General features: G+C 39.9%; 2 protein-coding genes across 2 annotated transcripts in view; one reads left to right on the top strand and one right to left on the bottom strand.

Moving 5' to 3' along the window:
* Positions 1 to 13: 13 nt before the first annotated feature.
* abhd14b (abhydrolase domain containing 14B) lies at positions 14 to 4,339 on the bottom strand. Its single transcript, XM_068712222.1, has 4 exons — positions 4,064 to 4,339; positions 3,047 to 3,261; positions 2,440 to 2,681; positions 14 to 1,144 (listed from the first exon to the last, which is right to left on the bottom strand). The coding sequence occupies exons 2-4, from the start codon at positions 3,258 to 3,260 to the stop codon at positions 965 to 967; spliced, it is 636 nt and encodes a 211-aa protein (XP_068568323.1). The 5' UTR covers position 3,261; positions 4,064 to 4,339; the 3' UTR covers positions 14 to 964.
* Positions 4,340 to 4,341: 2 nt separating this feature from the next.
* The window catches only part of mst1 (macrophage stimulating 1), a 12,458-nt gene continuing 1,030 nt past the window's right edge, over positions 4,342 to 15,769 (top strand). The window contains exons 1-17 of the mRNA XM_068712221.1: positions 4,342 to 4,910; positions 6,301 to 6,445; positions 7,008 to 7,123; positions 7,208 to 7,322; positions 8,003 to 8,139; positions 8,694 to 8,814; positions 8,937 to 9,055; positions 10,523 to 10,697; positions 11,855 to 11,985; positions 12,360 to 12,462; positions 13,002 to 13,138; positions 13,271 to 13,303; positions 13,400 to 13,514; positions 13,609 to 13,686; positions 13,926 to 14,072; positions 14,169 to 14,275; positions 14,585 to 14,724. Of these exons, the coding sequence (XP_068568322.1) occupies positions 4,862 to 4,910; positions 6,301 to 6,445; positions 7,008 to 7,123; positions 7,208 to 7,322; positions 8,003 to 8,139; positions 8,694 to 8,814; positions 8,937 to 9,055; positions 10,523 to 10,697; positions 11,855 to 11,985; positions 12,360 to 12,462; positions 13,002 to 13,138; positions 13,271 to 13,303; positions 13,400 to 13,514; positions 13,609 to 13,686; positions 13,926 to 14,072; positions 14,169 to 14,275; positions 14,585 to 14,724 (1,968 nt within the window). The 5' untranslated portion in view covers positions 4,342 to 4,861. The remainder of the gene's footprint in view (positions 4,911 to 6,300; positions 6,446 to 7,007; positions 7,124 to 7,207; positions 7,323 to 8,002; positions 8,140 to 8,693; positions 8,815 to 8,936; positions 9,056 to 10,522; positions 10,698 to 11,854; positions 11,986 to 12,359; positions 12,463 to 13,001; positions 13,139 to 13,270; positions 13,304 to 13,399; positions 13,515 to 13,608; positions 13,687 to 13,925; positions 14,073 to 14,168; positions 14,276 to 14,584; positions 14,725 to 15,769) is intronic.

The raw sequence follows: 15,769 nt of genomic DNA, 5'->3' as shown, positions 1-15,769 counted from the left end.
TAAAAATATAAAATCTATATATAGATATTTTATTGCACCTTTACTTTTAATTATAATACACAATAGTTTGTTAGATTTCATGGTATAAAGGAAAAATTTGAGATCTTGAAAATATACATATTAGCTTTCTGGACGAGACAATTAAAACGACTCATGTTCAGGGGCGTAATTTAGATTTCCCCTACCAGAGCAAAACACAACCATGTTTTTTCATAATCTGTCAAATATAACTATATAATTGTAATTCTGAGCCGTAAATAACCTTTTTAGTGACATTCTAGGAGCTGTAATTACCTTTTGGTAGGCTGCTCTGTGCCCTACATTATAACCAATTTTTTTACCAAATTAAATATGTTTACAGCAGCATTTTATATGCTTTTGAAATAAAAACATGTAAAATGCTATTTTCCTCTCGCCAAAAAGGGATTACAGCTATGCTGTCACTAAAAGGTTATCTATGCTGTTTTACATGTCCAGTCATCCCACCCCGTAAATTAAGCTGTCGCTTATGTTTGTACGCTAAATAGGATTCCTGCCAGCAGTCGGCTAAACACGGAAACAGCTAACCTTAAAAAAAACATGCTAGATAAAGCATGAATTACTTAGTAGGTTCTGGTGGGTTCACTTTGTTACTGTTGGACTAACCCAGGCTTGCTGGTTCCCCTTGTTTCAAGTCTTCATGCTAAGCTAAGTTAGCTGGCTGTTAGCGGTAGCTTCATATTTAGCATATAGATATATCAATCTTCTCATCTAACTCAGCGAAGTGAATAAGCCTATTTCTCTAAATATCTTTGAAAGTTTTATTCCTAGTGCTATTTAAAAAGTCAAAATCAGGTTGTGCAGAACGACGTGTGTTGGCTGAATTTGTCGAGAAAGAATATTGTGTATTTTTGTGTGGCTCCTCTGAATCATTCATGTGACCGTTGTTGTCGGGTATCCCTCCACTGATGCACAGCGAGCAGCTTCACAGCGTCTTTAGGAAGTCAGTGAGAGCTTTGTGCCAAGTGTCCGGGTCGTCCAAGTAACAAGAGTGACCCGCTCCTTTCATCACCGCCACGCTGCGATTGGCCAGATTACTCAGGTTGTTCAGCGACCGTTCTCCGAGCTGAGTGTCCTGGTCGCCGTAAACGATCAGCGATGGGACCTGGAGGAGAGACGGGACACAAAAACACACATGAAGGTAAGAGATCGCTCTGATGAATCATTTCCAGAGTCCTTTCTCTCCTTTTTAGATAATCTGTTTGTTTTTTTTTTAGTTTGTCAAATCCGTAACTAAAGGGATTCCGTAGTTGTCCTCTATTTTACCTCAAGTTTAAAAAAAAAAAAAACATTTGAACGGGTCTCATAAAAAGATAGAAGGCAAGCTTTTTATTTTTATTTGGTGTGACTAAAAAACAAAAGTATATAAAAGAGTAGGCAGGCAGACCTTGATATTAGCTTTTATCAGCTGCAGAGAAAGTATTCAGACTATTTCATTAAATAAAGTCACACAACGCTTGGCTATAAATACACTCCATTACAAAGTAAAAGTCCTGCTTTAAAGGGGCACTCTAAAGATTTCGTTATGCATTTACATAAAGTTGGGGGACTTGCAAGACACAGATTTAACAAAGACTGAAGGAGCAGCATGGAAAGGGGTGAAATTGTGTGAACAATTGAGTGCATCGCCTTGGATGTTTTCCAGGAGAAACTGTATGAAAATATGTGTCATTATCCCCGTATCTAGGGCAACGCGCTTTTCACCTCACCTGTCTGTCGGAGATATTAAAACCTCCGCCTTCCTGATGACATTCAACATCACATTCAAGGGGTTAAACCCAGATAACATCGCCACGTCATCGTGAGGGTTGAAGTCACTCATGTCATGATGCAGACAGATGAGTGCTATACTATTAATTATTTTATAATTGCGTTATAATTACTGATGCCTTAATGTTTAAAGATAATTGAAAGTTGTATAATGTCAAGATGGAGCTAATTCGACCAACTTCATATTTTAAAACCTGCAAATAGTAATTATAGCTGCCAAGGTTACCGTTGTTTTTCATCCGCTTTATTTACTGCACTGTATGTATTTCGTTATTTTTATTCAACATCTCACTTTGTTATCACGTCGCTGCTTTTCTGCTTCGCTATTTTGCTTCTCTTACAGTGATTTCGAGGGGAACTACTGTTCAGTAACAAACACGTGTCCTTCCTGGATAATCTGCCTTTACTCGGTTTGCCATTTGAGAAATGTTTTTTTTAATTGTTGGGAACGGGATGAAAGCCAGTGTGAAAGTCACACAGGCTCTGCTCCTCTCACAGTCGCACGTAAAAAGGGAGAGAAGGTTGTGCTGGAAAATGGGGTTGACATTCACGGTCGCACAAGTTATCCTTAAAAGAGGAAATGAAGAGCGCAAAGGAGTATAAAAGTACAACCTTACACACAGACTGTACCTTGACACTCTGGTACTGCTCTGCTGTGAAGTTCTCGGTGCAGATGGGAGCCACGGGGACGTAGGCTCGTATCAGAGCCTGGTGCTGCAGGAGGAAGGGAAGGGAGTACATCCCACTGAGGGACGGGCTGATCACCACCACAGAGCTCAGGCTCAGCTGCTCACACACCTCTTTCAGGAAGCCTGCAGGGGCCAGCTGTCCAACCGCTGCCGGGGCCTCGGCCGACTTAGACCGGCCGAGTCCTGTGGACAGAGAAAGAGAGCGGACGGCAAACCAATGAAGGCGTAAGGCAAGAAGAAGACGAGGGCAGCGGGTTTTCAAATTGAACGGATACCAGAACCTTTAGATCGGATGTTTTCAAACTGTGAGACATGAGGCAAAGATACTGCATGAGGCGAAGGGAACATGGTTCATGCTCTTAAAAGCCACAGCAAGTTGTTTATTGCAGTCAGGCCGCTGATTTGGCGTGCTTACTGACACTGTCAGCAGTTATTGCTGCACCAGTGGCTTTGATAAACAGCTCATGGAGTCAGTTAAGGAACCCATTGCGCCTGATTGCCTCCCTTCGCATCAAAGAGAGCCCCTCCATATGGGACATCAGACTCACCTGGCAGGTCGATGGCGACCGCGCGGCATCCCGCTTTGGCCAGAGTGTCCAGAGTGCCGATGTTGAGCCAGTTTTCCGATGAGAAACGGATGCCGTGAAGGAGTAAAACGGACATCCTCGCCTCCCCTTCAGTAGGTTCACTCTGTCTGTAGAACAGCGGCGCTTTGCAGCCCTCTACCTGCACACTGCCCTCTGTCATCTTAACAGCTGACATCCTGAACAGAAAAAACACAGTCGTTTAACTTCACATCTGTTACTGGCACACGCTGTTATTATGTTGTGGTAAAGTAAAAGAATAAGCTACGCATCAAAATATACTCCAAAATACGAGTATAAGTAAGAATACACCTTATGCAGAATGGTCCATTTCAGAATCATATTTTATTATTGGATTATAACTCTGGATACATTAATGAGTTGGTGTAGCTGGTAAAGGTGGGGCTGTTTTTAATGACTCTATACTGCTGGGTATTTAAACCTACAACATTACATACAAATGAATGAGTTGATTATTAAATAAAATGGAATCCCTCAAGTCAAGTACAAGTACCTCAACATCGGACAGCAGCTGAGTAAATGCACTTGGTTGCACTTCACCAGTGGTTGATATAAAATATGTCTTCATAGGAAAATTTAGCAATGCTAACAAATACTGTACATTAATAAACACTTGAAATTGTCCTTTTGGCTGCGTACAAAAACATTAAAGTGGGCAATAAACCTTTTTTTTGAATGCTGAATATGGGGCTTTAAGTAAAAGTGAACCTGTTGAATATGTGAACAAGTACATCCCTCTGACATGTAGTGCAGTACAAAACACAAAGTAGCATAAATCAAGTAAGTACAAGTACCTCAAGACTGTACTTGACAGCTAACTAATGCAACCAGAGTTCCTAAAGAAAAGAATCAGGTGAGCTGCTAACATGAATTACTTCGGTTCTCCGCCACAGTTTCAACACGACACACTGTGTAGGTTTCTCCACAGAAACATGCATTGCATCGGACTGCACTGCTTACTTTGTTGTCCGCTGCAGTTAATAACGGATGTTGAGTCCAGTTCAGACCAGACGAAGAGCTTTGTGGACAGCTGGCAGGTTAAACAGTGTGATCAAAGTCCAGAGTAGATCATTTGATTTGTAATATCGAGCACGCTCTCAGCACTTCATCTAAAACACGATGCGAAAAACAAAATCCGTGAAAATATTTTTTTCCAGTAGTGAACCGACGATTAACCCGCAGAGTAAAGAGGGACTGTTTAGTTGAGTCTGTAACCAGCTGCAGTTTCACCTTATTACCCGGAAAACAGGAAGAAAAAAAAAAAAAAAAAGCTCTGGAAGATTATTCTACTGACGTCTAGTGTTTGATAAGAGAATTGCTTTTGTTCTGACAGCAATTTAAAAAAAAAAAGTATATTTCTTCTTCTGCATTTGTTCCGCAAAATATTTGGTTTAATCGTCAGTTACATTGCTGTCAGAGTGAAACTAGTTGAGTGATCATGAAAAGAAGAACATGAACTGATGTGCCACTCGTCATTAATGATTAATACGCAGTATTGATCGGCTGTGTTTTGGGGAATTAGGGCCTCTGTTTGAGTAAGAGCTCGGTGTGGGTGGTTGTTTAAGTCAACGTTGTATGTTTTCTGCGTGGATTTCTAACATCCTGCTGGAGTTTTTTGGGGGATTTTTTTTTTTTTTTTCAGCGTCAAACCGACCTGTGATCGGATTTGTAATCCTCAATTAGGACTTCATAGCAGAGACCTCAGTCTGACTTCCATCCAGTGTTATAGAACTCTGTGTCGTCCGCAGACCTCAAACAATGAAAATGTTGGTGCCTTTTCTTCTCCTGACAGTCCGACTGGCTGCTGGTAAGAACGTGTTATGATCCTCAATGTCTTCAGTTATGAATGACTCACATTAATTGTCTGTGCTGTTATGAAGAGTTCAAATGTTTATGAAGAAATGTGCAACAAAACAGAAGAAGTCGTCCCATATTTGTACTCTGAATATTATTCAGAGTACCAGGATTATTATGTAATACATCTGAAGGAATGTCAGTGGTGGAGGAAGCATTTAGATATTTTTATTTTAGTAAAAGTGTCAACACCACTGAAAACTTTCCACTACAAGCAGGAATATTTATTATCCTGCCCTGATGAGTATTATCAGCAGAATATATCTAAAGTAGTTTCAGAAGTAAAAGTACTCATTAAAGTAAAATTGGTCCCTGTCATTGTTTTAATATTAAATGTTGTGTTTTGGTATTAATATTACTGATGATGAAAGTGTTTGTTGCTGTTAACTGTAGATTGTTCTATACTGTTGGGTAGGTTCACCTACAGCAATGCATCACATTCTATCAGGTGATCATGTTTGATAGCTGTCCTGTGTGAACCACTAACCCTAAAAAGTCAACTTTCAGGAAAAAAACTGTTTTTGTGATGATGCCTTTTTCATCTGATCCAAGATGCTTTTTAAGTATTTTATTTAACTTCGGAAGTAAGAGGATTTTCTCAACACATAAAGGAACAATTCATCCTTCAGCTGTCAGACAAATGTAGTGAAATAAAAGATAAAAGTTCAATATCTGCCTCCCAGATGTTGTGGAGTAGAAGTGTAACGTAACATGAAACAGAAATACTCCATTAAAGTACAAGTACCTCAAATTTGTATTTAAGTAAAGTGCTTGAATAAATATTCACAGTTAAAGTTCACTTCTGTAAATTACTCATATGTATTTAGCCGTCAGCCTTGTTATGAGGAGTCTAACGTTCTTCTTTTTTATATTTATTTTATATATTATATTATATTATATATAGAGCCAGTTTAGTAACTATCGCCGTGTGAGGGTTGGTAAACTAATGTGGAAACTACAAAAGTAAAAACAATTCCCCAAAACCACAACCAGTTATTTTCAATCTTGTGTTTTTTTGTGAGTTGTAGGATTATTCTGTTAAACATTTTAGCACTGCATGAATGTATACCAGTAGTAGTAATATAAGTAGTAATATCGGTGGTTGTCGGTTATAGTAACCATGGTGTACTGAGTTGCTGTTTAAAACTTTTTTTCTGGTCTCTGGTCTCACAAACTAGCAGCGTCTTGGTCCAAAGGTTATATGTATGCAGGCTCGTGCCCAAATGTTGCAGCTGGTACCAGTATGCAGCTGCACTCCAGTTCAAACCTGGACTCAACAGATCGAGATACAGTCCTGCCAAAACATTTTTATTTAGTTTTATTGTTCTGTTGTGCATAAACAGGCTACCGAAGTCCCCTGAATGACTTCCAGCGCTCAGAGGGCAGAGAGCTGGTTCCCACCTCCTGGAACTCAGCTCGAGTGTTGTTGTTACCGAGTGTGAACCTGGAGGACTGCGCCACTCGCTGCTCTCAGTCTCTGGACTGCAGGTATCGAACGCCTACTTTAACGTAGCAGGTTGTAAGCATCACTGGTCAACCATGTTCTTTCAGCAAGGCCATAATTAGAAATATGACTTCATCGTTTAAAGCATTCAGGTTGTGTTGGACCTGTAAACTTGATGGCTCACTGTGAAGTCAATTAAAGTCTAAGTAAGGTAACTCATGTAAAATGAATCTGTTAATTATTAACTTAATCTACAATGTATTAAATAGGATAATTGTGGTCTTTTTCAACCTGGGTCTTATTTTCATAATTTTGACTATTATATCTATCGGTTAGGATGCGTTTGTATTAACAATTGGTCAGACGGGTTATCAACAACCTGTTAGACAGGTCATCTAAACTATTTTTTTCAGAATTTAAGAATTTTGTCCAGTAAAATTTCGGTTCACACACTGACAAGCCAACAGATCTTTTTATTTAACTTATATAATGTCCTACTGGTGATCAATTTCTGAGCATTAAGAAAGTGATTTTTGCTAAATTATGAACCCTTTAATTTATGTACCTTGTTGATAGTTTGTATTCCTCAATGTCCCTCAACACCAGAGCGTTTAACTACGAGACACGTCCAACTGTTTCCTGTAAACATCTGCCCTGGGTGGGTGACGGGAGCAACGCAGAGGTGAAGAGGAACGTAAACTGTGACCTTTATGAGAAGAAAGGTAAGACTCAGCGTGTGACGTTACAGAGATCAACGCGACGCATCAGTGCTGGACTTCTTTGATTGGTTCGTTTCTATTTTGAAGTCTATGTCAGAAAGTGCATCGTGGGTAAAGGAGAGGACTACCGAGGGAAAGTCTTCACCACAAGAAGCGGGCTCACCTGCCAGCAGTGGTGGTCCAAGTTTCCTCATGATCACAGGTGAGACGTTCCTCTGATGAATCTTAGTAGAGGCTCAGGTTTAAAGTGGCTCTGCTAACCAGTCATGTTGCAGTTTACATCACTTCATCATTTTATCCTATTAGCCATTTGTATGAAAGGGTTTTAATCTTGAGTTATGGCCAAAGACGTGTTTTGTGAGGTCACTGTGATCTTGATCACCAAAATCTAAACACTTCGGCCTTCAGAGTCCAGGTGGATGTTTTGTGCCTAATTTGAAGAAATTCACTCAAGGTGTTCCTAGACAGACGGACAGAGGCGTAGAAAAGGTGAAGCTGGCTGCAGTACAGGCCTGTCAGAGAAGACGCTACTGTCTGTTGATGTTTATAGGTGGTAGATTTCAGGCTGTCATTGACAAAATAGTATATTTTTCATATACATACCTGATTTAAATGAATGCATGTGATGTGAAAGGGGGTCACTCACACAAACCCACCTGACTCTGCAGTTCCCCTAAGCTCTTCAGCGCTCTCAGTCTCTTTTAGCGCATTGTTTTCGTTTTTTTTGGCCCAAATACTCTAATCTACCTCGTTTCTAATAGGGGATGGCAGCTGTTTTGAATTTTTCTGCTGCCACGCGGCCAAAAAATATGTAGCTTTAAGTTCATATTAATTTCTCCAATTGCATCCGCCACTCACTGTGGAACTCTCTGTTCTTCTCAGGTGGACTCCCACAGCTACCAACGGTCTGGAGTTGAACTACTGCAGGAATCCAGACGGGGATCGGATCGGTCCGTGGTGCTACACCACCGACCCTGAGCGCCGTTATGAAAGCTGCAACATCCCCCAGTGCAAAGATGGTACGGCCCATATATTTTGTGTGAAGGGAAACGCTTGACATTTCTCAATCATTTTTCTAGAAAGTTTCTCGTTACTAATAAGAGGGGAATACTCATTAATTTGATTTTTTAAAGAAAGATGAAGAAAATTGAGCTTCATTGTTGTGTTGAGCTTATTACTTAATTAATTACAGGGAAACTGACAAATCCATTCAAACCCAAGGAAATACTCACTTACTTCTTAACTCCATTTGCTGATTTATATGATTTCCTGTCATTTTCAGCTACACATAAAATCTAATTTCACATTGTTTGCATGTTCAACTGACCTGCCGGCTGCTGCGCACTGGCTAAAAGATGATTTTTTTTTTTTGGTGAAAGAAGGTTGTACTTACCAAGTGCACCAATTGAACACCATTCCCCCATAATTAGCACCAAATAACATTGTCTTTTCTAGGAACCTTCCTAACAAATAACAAGGATATCAGTCCCTTTAAAAGGAATTATTTGGGTTAGGGTAAAGATAAAGATAAGATGTTTTATTTCTCTCTCACACTTCTGACTTTTGTTTTCAGAGGTATGCATCACATGTAATGGAGAGGACTACCGGGGGCAGGTTGACCACACTGTGAGTGGCAGAGAGTGTCAGAGATGGGACCAGCAGTACCCTCACCAACACATCTACCAGCCTGAAAAGTACGCAGTATTTACACTGCATTGCCCAATTCATTGACCATATAAATTGGTGTGTTCTGAACGGTTTCAGTCCTTTGTTTTTTGTTATTTTGGACGAAAAAGAATATTTGTGTATATTTCAGATACCCTGACAAGAGTTTAGATGACAACTACTGCCGTAACCCCGACGCCTCTCCGGTGCCCTGGTGTTACACCACAGACACTGAGGTGGAGAGGGAGAACTGTGAGATCAGCAAGTGCAGTAAGACGTTGCTTTTTTTTTAATAGTAACTCCATTAGAAATGCTCATTGATGATGGAGCGAATAATTGATTTGAAACGGATTAATCTATATAATATCATCTATATATCATCTATATACATTTTTCACCATTTTGTGACAGTTTATGGACCAAATGATTTATTAATTGAGAAAGTCAAATTATAGATGATGAGAATAATCCCTAAATAAGATATAACTGTAAAGTTTTCTTCTTTCTTCTGTTTTGTTTTTGCCGTTAGTTTCCTCCTGGCACAATCGAGGAGAATCGGTGTTCGCAGACACAGTTGAATTAGAGAGTCTCATTAAGTCGCTGTAATTAAATTTAGAAAAATCACCCTTTTGGTGTTTGTGCAAATTACTTCCCAAATTGTGTGACATTTCACAATTGCCCCAATGATTCTCTTTGATTGAAGAGTGAATGCGGCTAAACTTTGTCAGAGATTCAAGCCCTGCATCGTCCCACGGGATTTTAGGTTAATTAAAGATGTATTACAACGTTTACTCTGGTATACTGTAGCTTCCATTAGGATTAGTGGGAGTGGTGGTAGTGCAATTCATTTGACAAAGAATTAAGGGTATGATAAAATGTAAAAGGTATTTGCTTTCGCAACGTGGTTTGTTTAATATGAAATTATAGATTCTAAATGAATACTCTTTAGCAGTTGGGAATGCGTTCAGTATAATGAATGACATGCCAAGGCAGACTCAAATGCTAAACTTTTCATTTCAGAAGATGAAGAAATAAATAAACCCAACTAGGACATCGGTGTTTTCTCCAGAATTTCAACACAAGTTGTGCAAGATGACACTGGCAGCGTTGGCATTTCCACTGAGGACAGAGTTCACTGGGACTCAACGTCTATGAGAGAGCACCATCTTGTGGTGCAGGCAGTCAAAATCAAAGCACTGCTCCAAATCAATTCTCACTCTCATCATAGATTAACAAAAAGATCATTCTCAACGTCGCGAAAAAAAAAACAAGATTGATTTTTATCCTCACTTCCAATTAAGCATGGTTGCGGGTAGACATGACCATTGGAAAGAAGATTGTTAAATCAGATTCATTAAAGAGCTCCTCCAGAGAAACAGACATAATAAGACAATAATTTGTTATTATTACGATTCTGCCTCGATAAATAGCATCTACTATATATAATATGAATATGCAAATGTTGCTTGTTTCAAAAGTTGAACTGCTGGACACAAGATGTCTTCAGACTTTAAGCTCCCACATCACACTTAGGTGTAAGTTACGTCTTTAAGGTGAGCGCAGAGAAACGTCAGCATCCTTCAGCAGATAAGAATAATAATACGTTCTGTTTGGACTTTAATTACACTACAACAGCAGAACTCAAATAGTCTCATCCTTCTAACTTCACCTCTGTGCAGCCCAGAAGTGACCTTTAACACTTGTTTCTTTCCTCTTCAACTTGCTCTCCTCCTCCAGCTGAGGTGCGGGTGGAGAAACGCCAGCGCTCCAGCTTCACCACCAACTGTTTCCGCGGCCGCGGGGAGGATTACCGCGGCAAAGTCAACGAGACAACATCAGGCATCCCCTGTCAGCGGTGGGATGCCCAACAGCCTCATGAGCATCCCTTCTACCCGAACACATACGAATGCAAGTAAGAACACGAACAAAGTAAGAACAGAGTGCTCTATTTGCTTCACGCATGAATATTAATGTAAAGATGTCATTGCAGTGAAATTTCTTGCGATCTTATTTCTCTGCTGACAGTTGACAGTCAATGATGAATGGTCGGCAACTGCAGATTAAGGAGCCGGTCGCACACTGAGTGGCAATAGGGATATGAAATGAATATTAAGTTTATTTGTAATGCGGTAATCATTCATCGTGCCTAAATCGATTACAGGCATTTCAATCATCTAGTTTTAGTAGAATTTACAAGAAGTGTTGGATTTTATTAGTATGTTGTTTCCGTGTAATTCTACATCTCTAATCATTGGTTTTCACAGTCTGGGACTGTGGGCGCCCCCTCACCCCTTAGTTCAATTGATTATGTTATCTGATCCCAGACACTCAACAATTGAACCAAAATCGCCTAACATTGCTGTTTCAGACTACATCAAATACATGATAAAAAAATGTCTGTCTTATCATCATGGCATTTATTAGTTTCTGACTCTGGGAAACTGTGTAACAGGTCACTTAATGTATGAGTGATGAGACCGTGGGCCTTATTATTGTAAAGCCTGTACATTTTTAAATATATATTAGCTGCAAGAGAATATTATGTGTGGCCTTCGTACAATCAAGAGCTAACTTTGCATTTAATTAGGCATTATTGAACAACGACAGGCTCGCTTATTAGGATTGTACAAAATGTCCTTGATTATAAAAGACACAGGACATTTTAAATCACTACACCGGTTAAACGATAAAGCGTTCAATATCTTTCAAGTGTTTGTAAAAGCCTAAATGGCCCAGTACCAGACTATTTACAGGTGTTTGAGCGCACCACATATCAGCATGGGTGTAATACTAGCCACAGTTCAAATTCAGTCAAAATGCTTGAAGGCCTTTAGGCAGTTTTTGATCTAAATCTAAAGGTAGAGCTTACCAGGTCAGGTAAGCTGTTTATCTTTATTTTGATCCTGTGTCATGCTCTAATTTTATGCAATATATTTTGTTTTATAAAGATTATAATTTAGTTTGTTTGCTATGTCTGATTTTTAAGTGATTATATGCTGTGTGGAGGTTGTTTATGACAGAGTAAAAACCTAAAACAAAGCGAATGACTGTGCGCAACGTCTCACCCAGGGGTTTGGAGGAGAACTACTGTCGTAACCCAGATGGGTCGGAGGCTCCCTGGTGCTTCACATCTGTGCCAGAGATGAGGACTGCTCTCTGCTTACAGATCAAACGCTGTGCAGACGACATAGAGGCTGAAGGTGCGACTTTTTATTCCGATTTTTAGCAAAAAGAAGAATTCAGTTTCGGCTTCCTGTCAAGTGTAATGGATAAAGATAATGTGGTAAAGGCCACAATAATGTATGAATATTTACATGCAGAACATGCAGGGCTTAAACCATGATTAAAGAAACACTGAGGCCACGAGTCCAAGTTGTCTCCAATGCAACCCGAGAATATTTGGACCAGGAACTAATAATAGTATTTATTTTTTACTAGTACTGGGATTTATCAAATTGTATTTATTGAATGTTATATTTCTGTATATTTTATTTCTCACTGTTTTTTTTTTTTTACATTTTCACTGTGTGCCATAATTCATCAAGGAAACTTTCATAATAATATTTTTTTTCAGATTGCTACCACGAAAATGGAAAAAACTACAAAGGAATCGTCCGCAAAACTCGTAAAGGAATCACCTGCCAGAAATGGAACGCCAACACACCTCACCGGACCAAGTACGACAATCATTTAAGATGATCTTTTAATGGAACGGGCCCTGCTTGTTGCCTTCATGTCATTGCTGTGTCCAAAATCCAAAATGCATAATACTCTAAAACAGGTGTTGAGCATGTTGTGTATTCACACAAGAAAACGGACTAAATTAAGTACACTTTTAAACAGTCCATATGCATGCACCCTAACAACCTTTAATTGAATCTTCTGTAGAGGAAACTATTCTCCCACAATGCAATGCACAGAAATGGGAGAGCATCTCACAGCTGGAAAAATCAAAAACTAATTATTGAATGTGGTGAAACAGCTGCAGGAAAACCTCACAAAACAAAAGTGATTTATTTTTGGACAAACATTTAGCCGTCTCTTCGTTAACTCGTTATCAGGAGTGACTTTTTGACGTCAGCTATAACAGTTAAATATGTTGATTACTTTTATAGAGACTACAAGTTCCATCAAGACCAGTATTTAGTATATTATGTATACAGTTAGTGTATAAAGTAATATTTATAACTAGAAAGAAACCACTATGATTTTCCAGGATAAACCCAAGGACGCATCCTGAGGCCAACCTGACAGAGAACTACTGTCGTAACCCAGATGGGGACCAGCACGGACCCTGGTGCTACACCACTGACCCCCAAACTGAGTTTGACTACTGCGCCATCAAACAGTGTGGTACATAACTCTGCTTTTTTTTGTCTATTTCAACATCCTCAGAGTAGCTTGATGCACTGCGTGGTGACAACTCCAAAGAGCTTCTGTCTTCTGACTTTAACAGTTCATCTGTTTCTTGTTGCTTTCAAACAGCTGGAGAGAAAGTGTCCATGACTGAACCAGTAGGTTAGTTTCAGAATGAATTTGAGGCAATATTTTCTTCTTCCTTCTCGTCTGTTTGATTTTTTTTTACAATAATACGTCACCGTTTTCTGAACGCAGCGAACGTGGAGTTCAGTGAGTGCGGGAAGAGAGATGACCGCATCCAGAAGTCGAGGCTGCGTATCGTGGGCGGGATTCCTGGGAACTCGCCGTGGACAGTGAGCCTCAGAGACAGGTGAGCCTGCGAGCTGACGGTTGTTTGAGCCGGCCATGGACACGCAAAATACACCTAACTGTGCTTTATGTGACCTCTGACCTCTTGGGTGCAGGAAAGGAAATCACTTCTGTGGAGGATCCCTGGTTAACCCCAGATGGGTGATCAGCACCAAGCAGTGTTTCTCCTCCTGGTAAAGCTTGTTTATTTAACATGTTTATTTAAGGGCGTTAGCATGGACATTGTGAACATGTTAGCATTTAGCTTAAAGCACTGCTGTGCCTAACTGCAGCCTCACAGAGCTGCTAGCATGACTGCAGACTCGTGTTTGAAAATGTCTCTTGCACGGCATTTATGGAAGAGTCCCCCTTATAGACTTAAGAAGCATGAAATAAAAAGTGTCGCATTTTGCTCGTCTGCATTTGTGCACAGCTACGTGGACCTGCCCGGATACTCGGCCATGATGGGAACACTGTATCGGGATCCTCAAGAAGGAGAGCCTGGCGTGCAAACCATCCCTCTGACCAAGATTGTCTGCGGACCCTCAGAGTCTCAGCTGGTCCTGCTTCAACTGGAATAGTGTGTACTTTCAAGTGCCCCCCAGCACAAACACACACACACACCCATACACACACATACCAATAATTTCCCTCCGCCTTTCTCTCCTTTCTGTAGCCCGGCTCAGTTTAATGAGCGTATCTCTCAGATCTGCCTCCCTCCTGAGCGCTACATTGTAGCTGAGGAGACGTCTTGTGAGATCGCAGGATGGGGTGAGACTAGAGGCAAGTATAATCCTTTGTAAATGATAACTTGACACTGAATTAACTACATGCTGCGCTTCATGCAACTACAATATGCTTCAATTGCAGTAATTGATAATAGATGACTTCCTTCGAACAAGCATCTTGTTTCTGCCCTTGAAGTAATGTTGCATCTAAATGAGAAAACTATTCAGACCATTGAGCAACAGATGGCATTGATATTTCTAGAACCATTCAACATCTGTCCACCTTCCTTTTCTTTTTTTTTCTTCTCTATGTCCCTAAACACATCGGCTGCTAACTCATTCCTCCTTCTCGCTGTTTTTAAAGGGACTGGAGATGAGACTGTCCTCAATGTGGCCTACATACCAGTTCTCAGTAACAAGGACTGCAACAAATACTTCAGAGGTCGTGTTCGTGAGAATGAGATGTGCACCAGCTCTTTCCAGGGCGGGGTGGGCGCCTGTGAGGTAGGTGTCCATACAAAGTGAGCACAGCATTAAAGCTTTGCTGTACATTTTAGATTTCGTTTTTTTGACCCTGGAGCAGCAGCAGAGTTACTTCATTCACTATTTTATTTTCTTTCTCTTTTTTTTTGTTTTTTTTTGACAACTTTTTATTGGTGGAAGTGAAGTATCACATTTACATATATTTTACATATTGCCAGATTTGACTTTACTTTAACTAAAAACACCAGAACTCAAGAAGCTAGAGGAACAAAAAGAGAAGAAAGAAAGGGTGAAAGAAACCAAAATGAATAAATAAACAAACCAAAACCAAACAACAACACAAGAGAAGGAAGGAAACCTTTTATTGTTGCCTTTTGCCTTTATTAGGTTACAGAAGAGATGCATTGTGGGTAATATGGTATATGTCTTAACAAACATGTCGCCATGACGCATACAAATTGACATTTATTGCAATGTGTAGTGGCATTGAAAGGAATAGTCTGACATTTTGGAAAATACACTTATAGTTTTCTTGTTCAGAGTTCGATGAGAAGATCAATACTCTCAAATATGAAGCTAGAGCCAGTTAGCATAGTTTAGCTTAGCTTAGCACAGCTAGCCATGTTTTGTCTAAAGGATACAGAGTCTACCTACTAGCACCTGTCTGGCTAACTAATTAACACATTATATCTTGTTTGGGTTATTTAAACCTCTGGACTGAGCCAAGCTAGCTGGTTCCCCCACTTTCCAGCGTATGCTACGCTAACCCTGCTGCTGGATGTAGCTTTAGTGGAATCAATCTTCTTATCTAGCTCTCAGCAAGAAAGTGAATATGCGAGGTCCCCAAAATGTCGAAACTATTCCTTTCAATGAACAAGTATAACATTATTTGGGGAAGAATTAATACTTCAAATACTGAGGGTGAAAATCTTTTGATGATGAAAATCACTTGAAGTAAAGAGCATACAGCTATTTATATGTTCCTGTAAATTAAACACATTCACCATTTGGATAATGGAGGAGGACTGGACAAGATGTGACTGCAAGATGTTTCCGACCTTAGCAG

This window comes from Cebidichthys violaceus, unplaced genomic scaffold, assembly GCF_023349555.1.
Source record: "Cebidichthys violaceus isolate CVI_PGR_0920_01 unplaced genomic scaffold, fCebVio1.0.p SCAF_17, whole genome shotgun sequence".
Taxonomy (NCBI): Eukaryota; Metazoa; Chordata; class Actinopteri; order Perciformes; family Stichaeidae; genus Cebidichthys; species Cebidichthys violaceus.
Note: the sequence above shows the minus strand (reverse complement) of the source record. Positions and strands in the feature narration are given on the sequence as shown.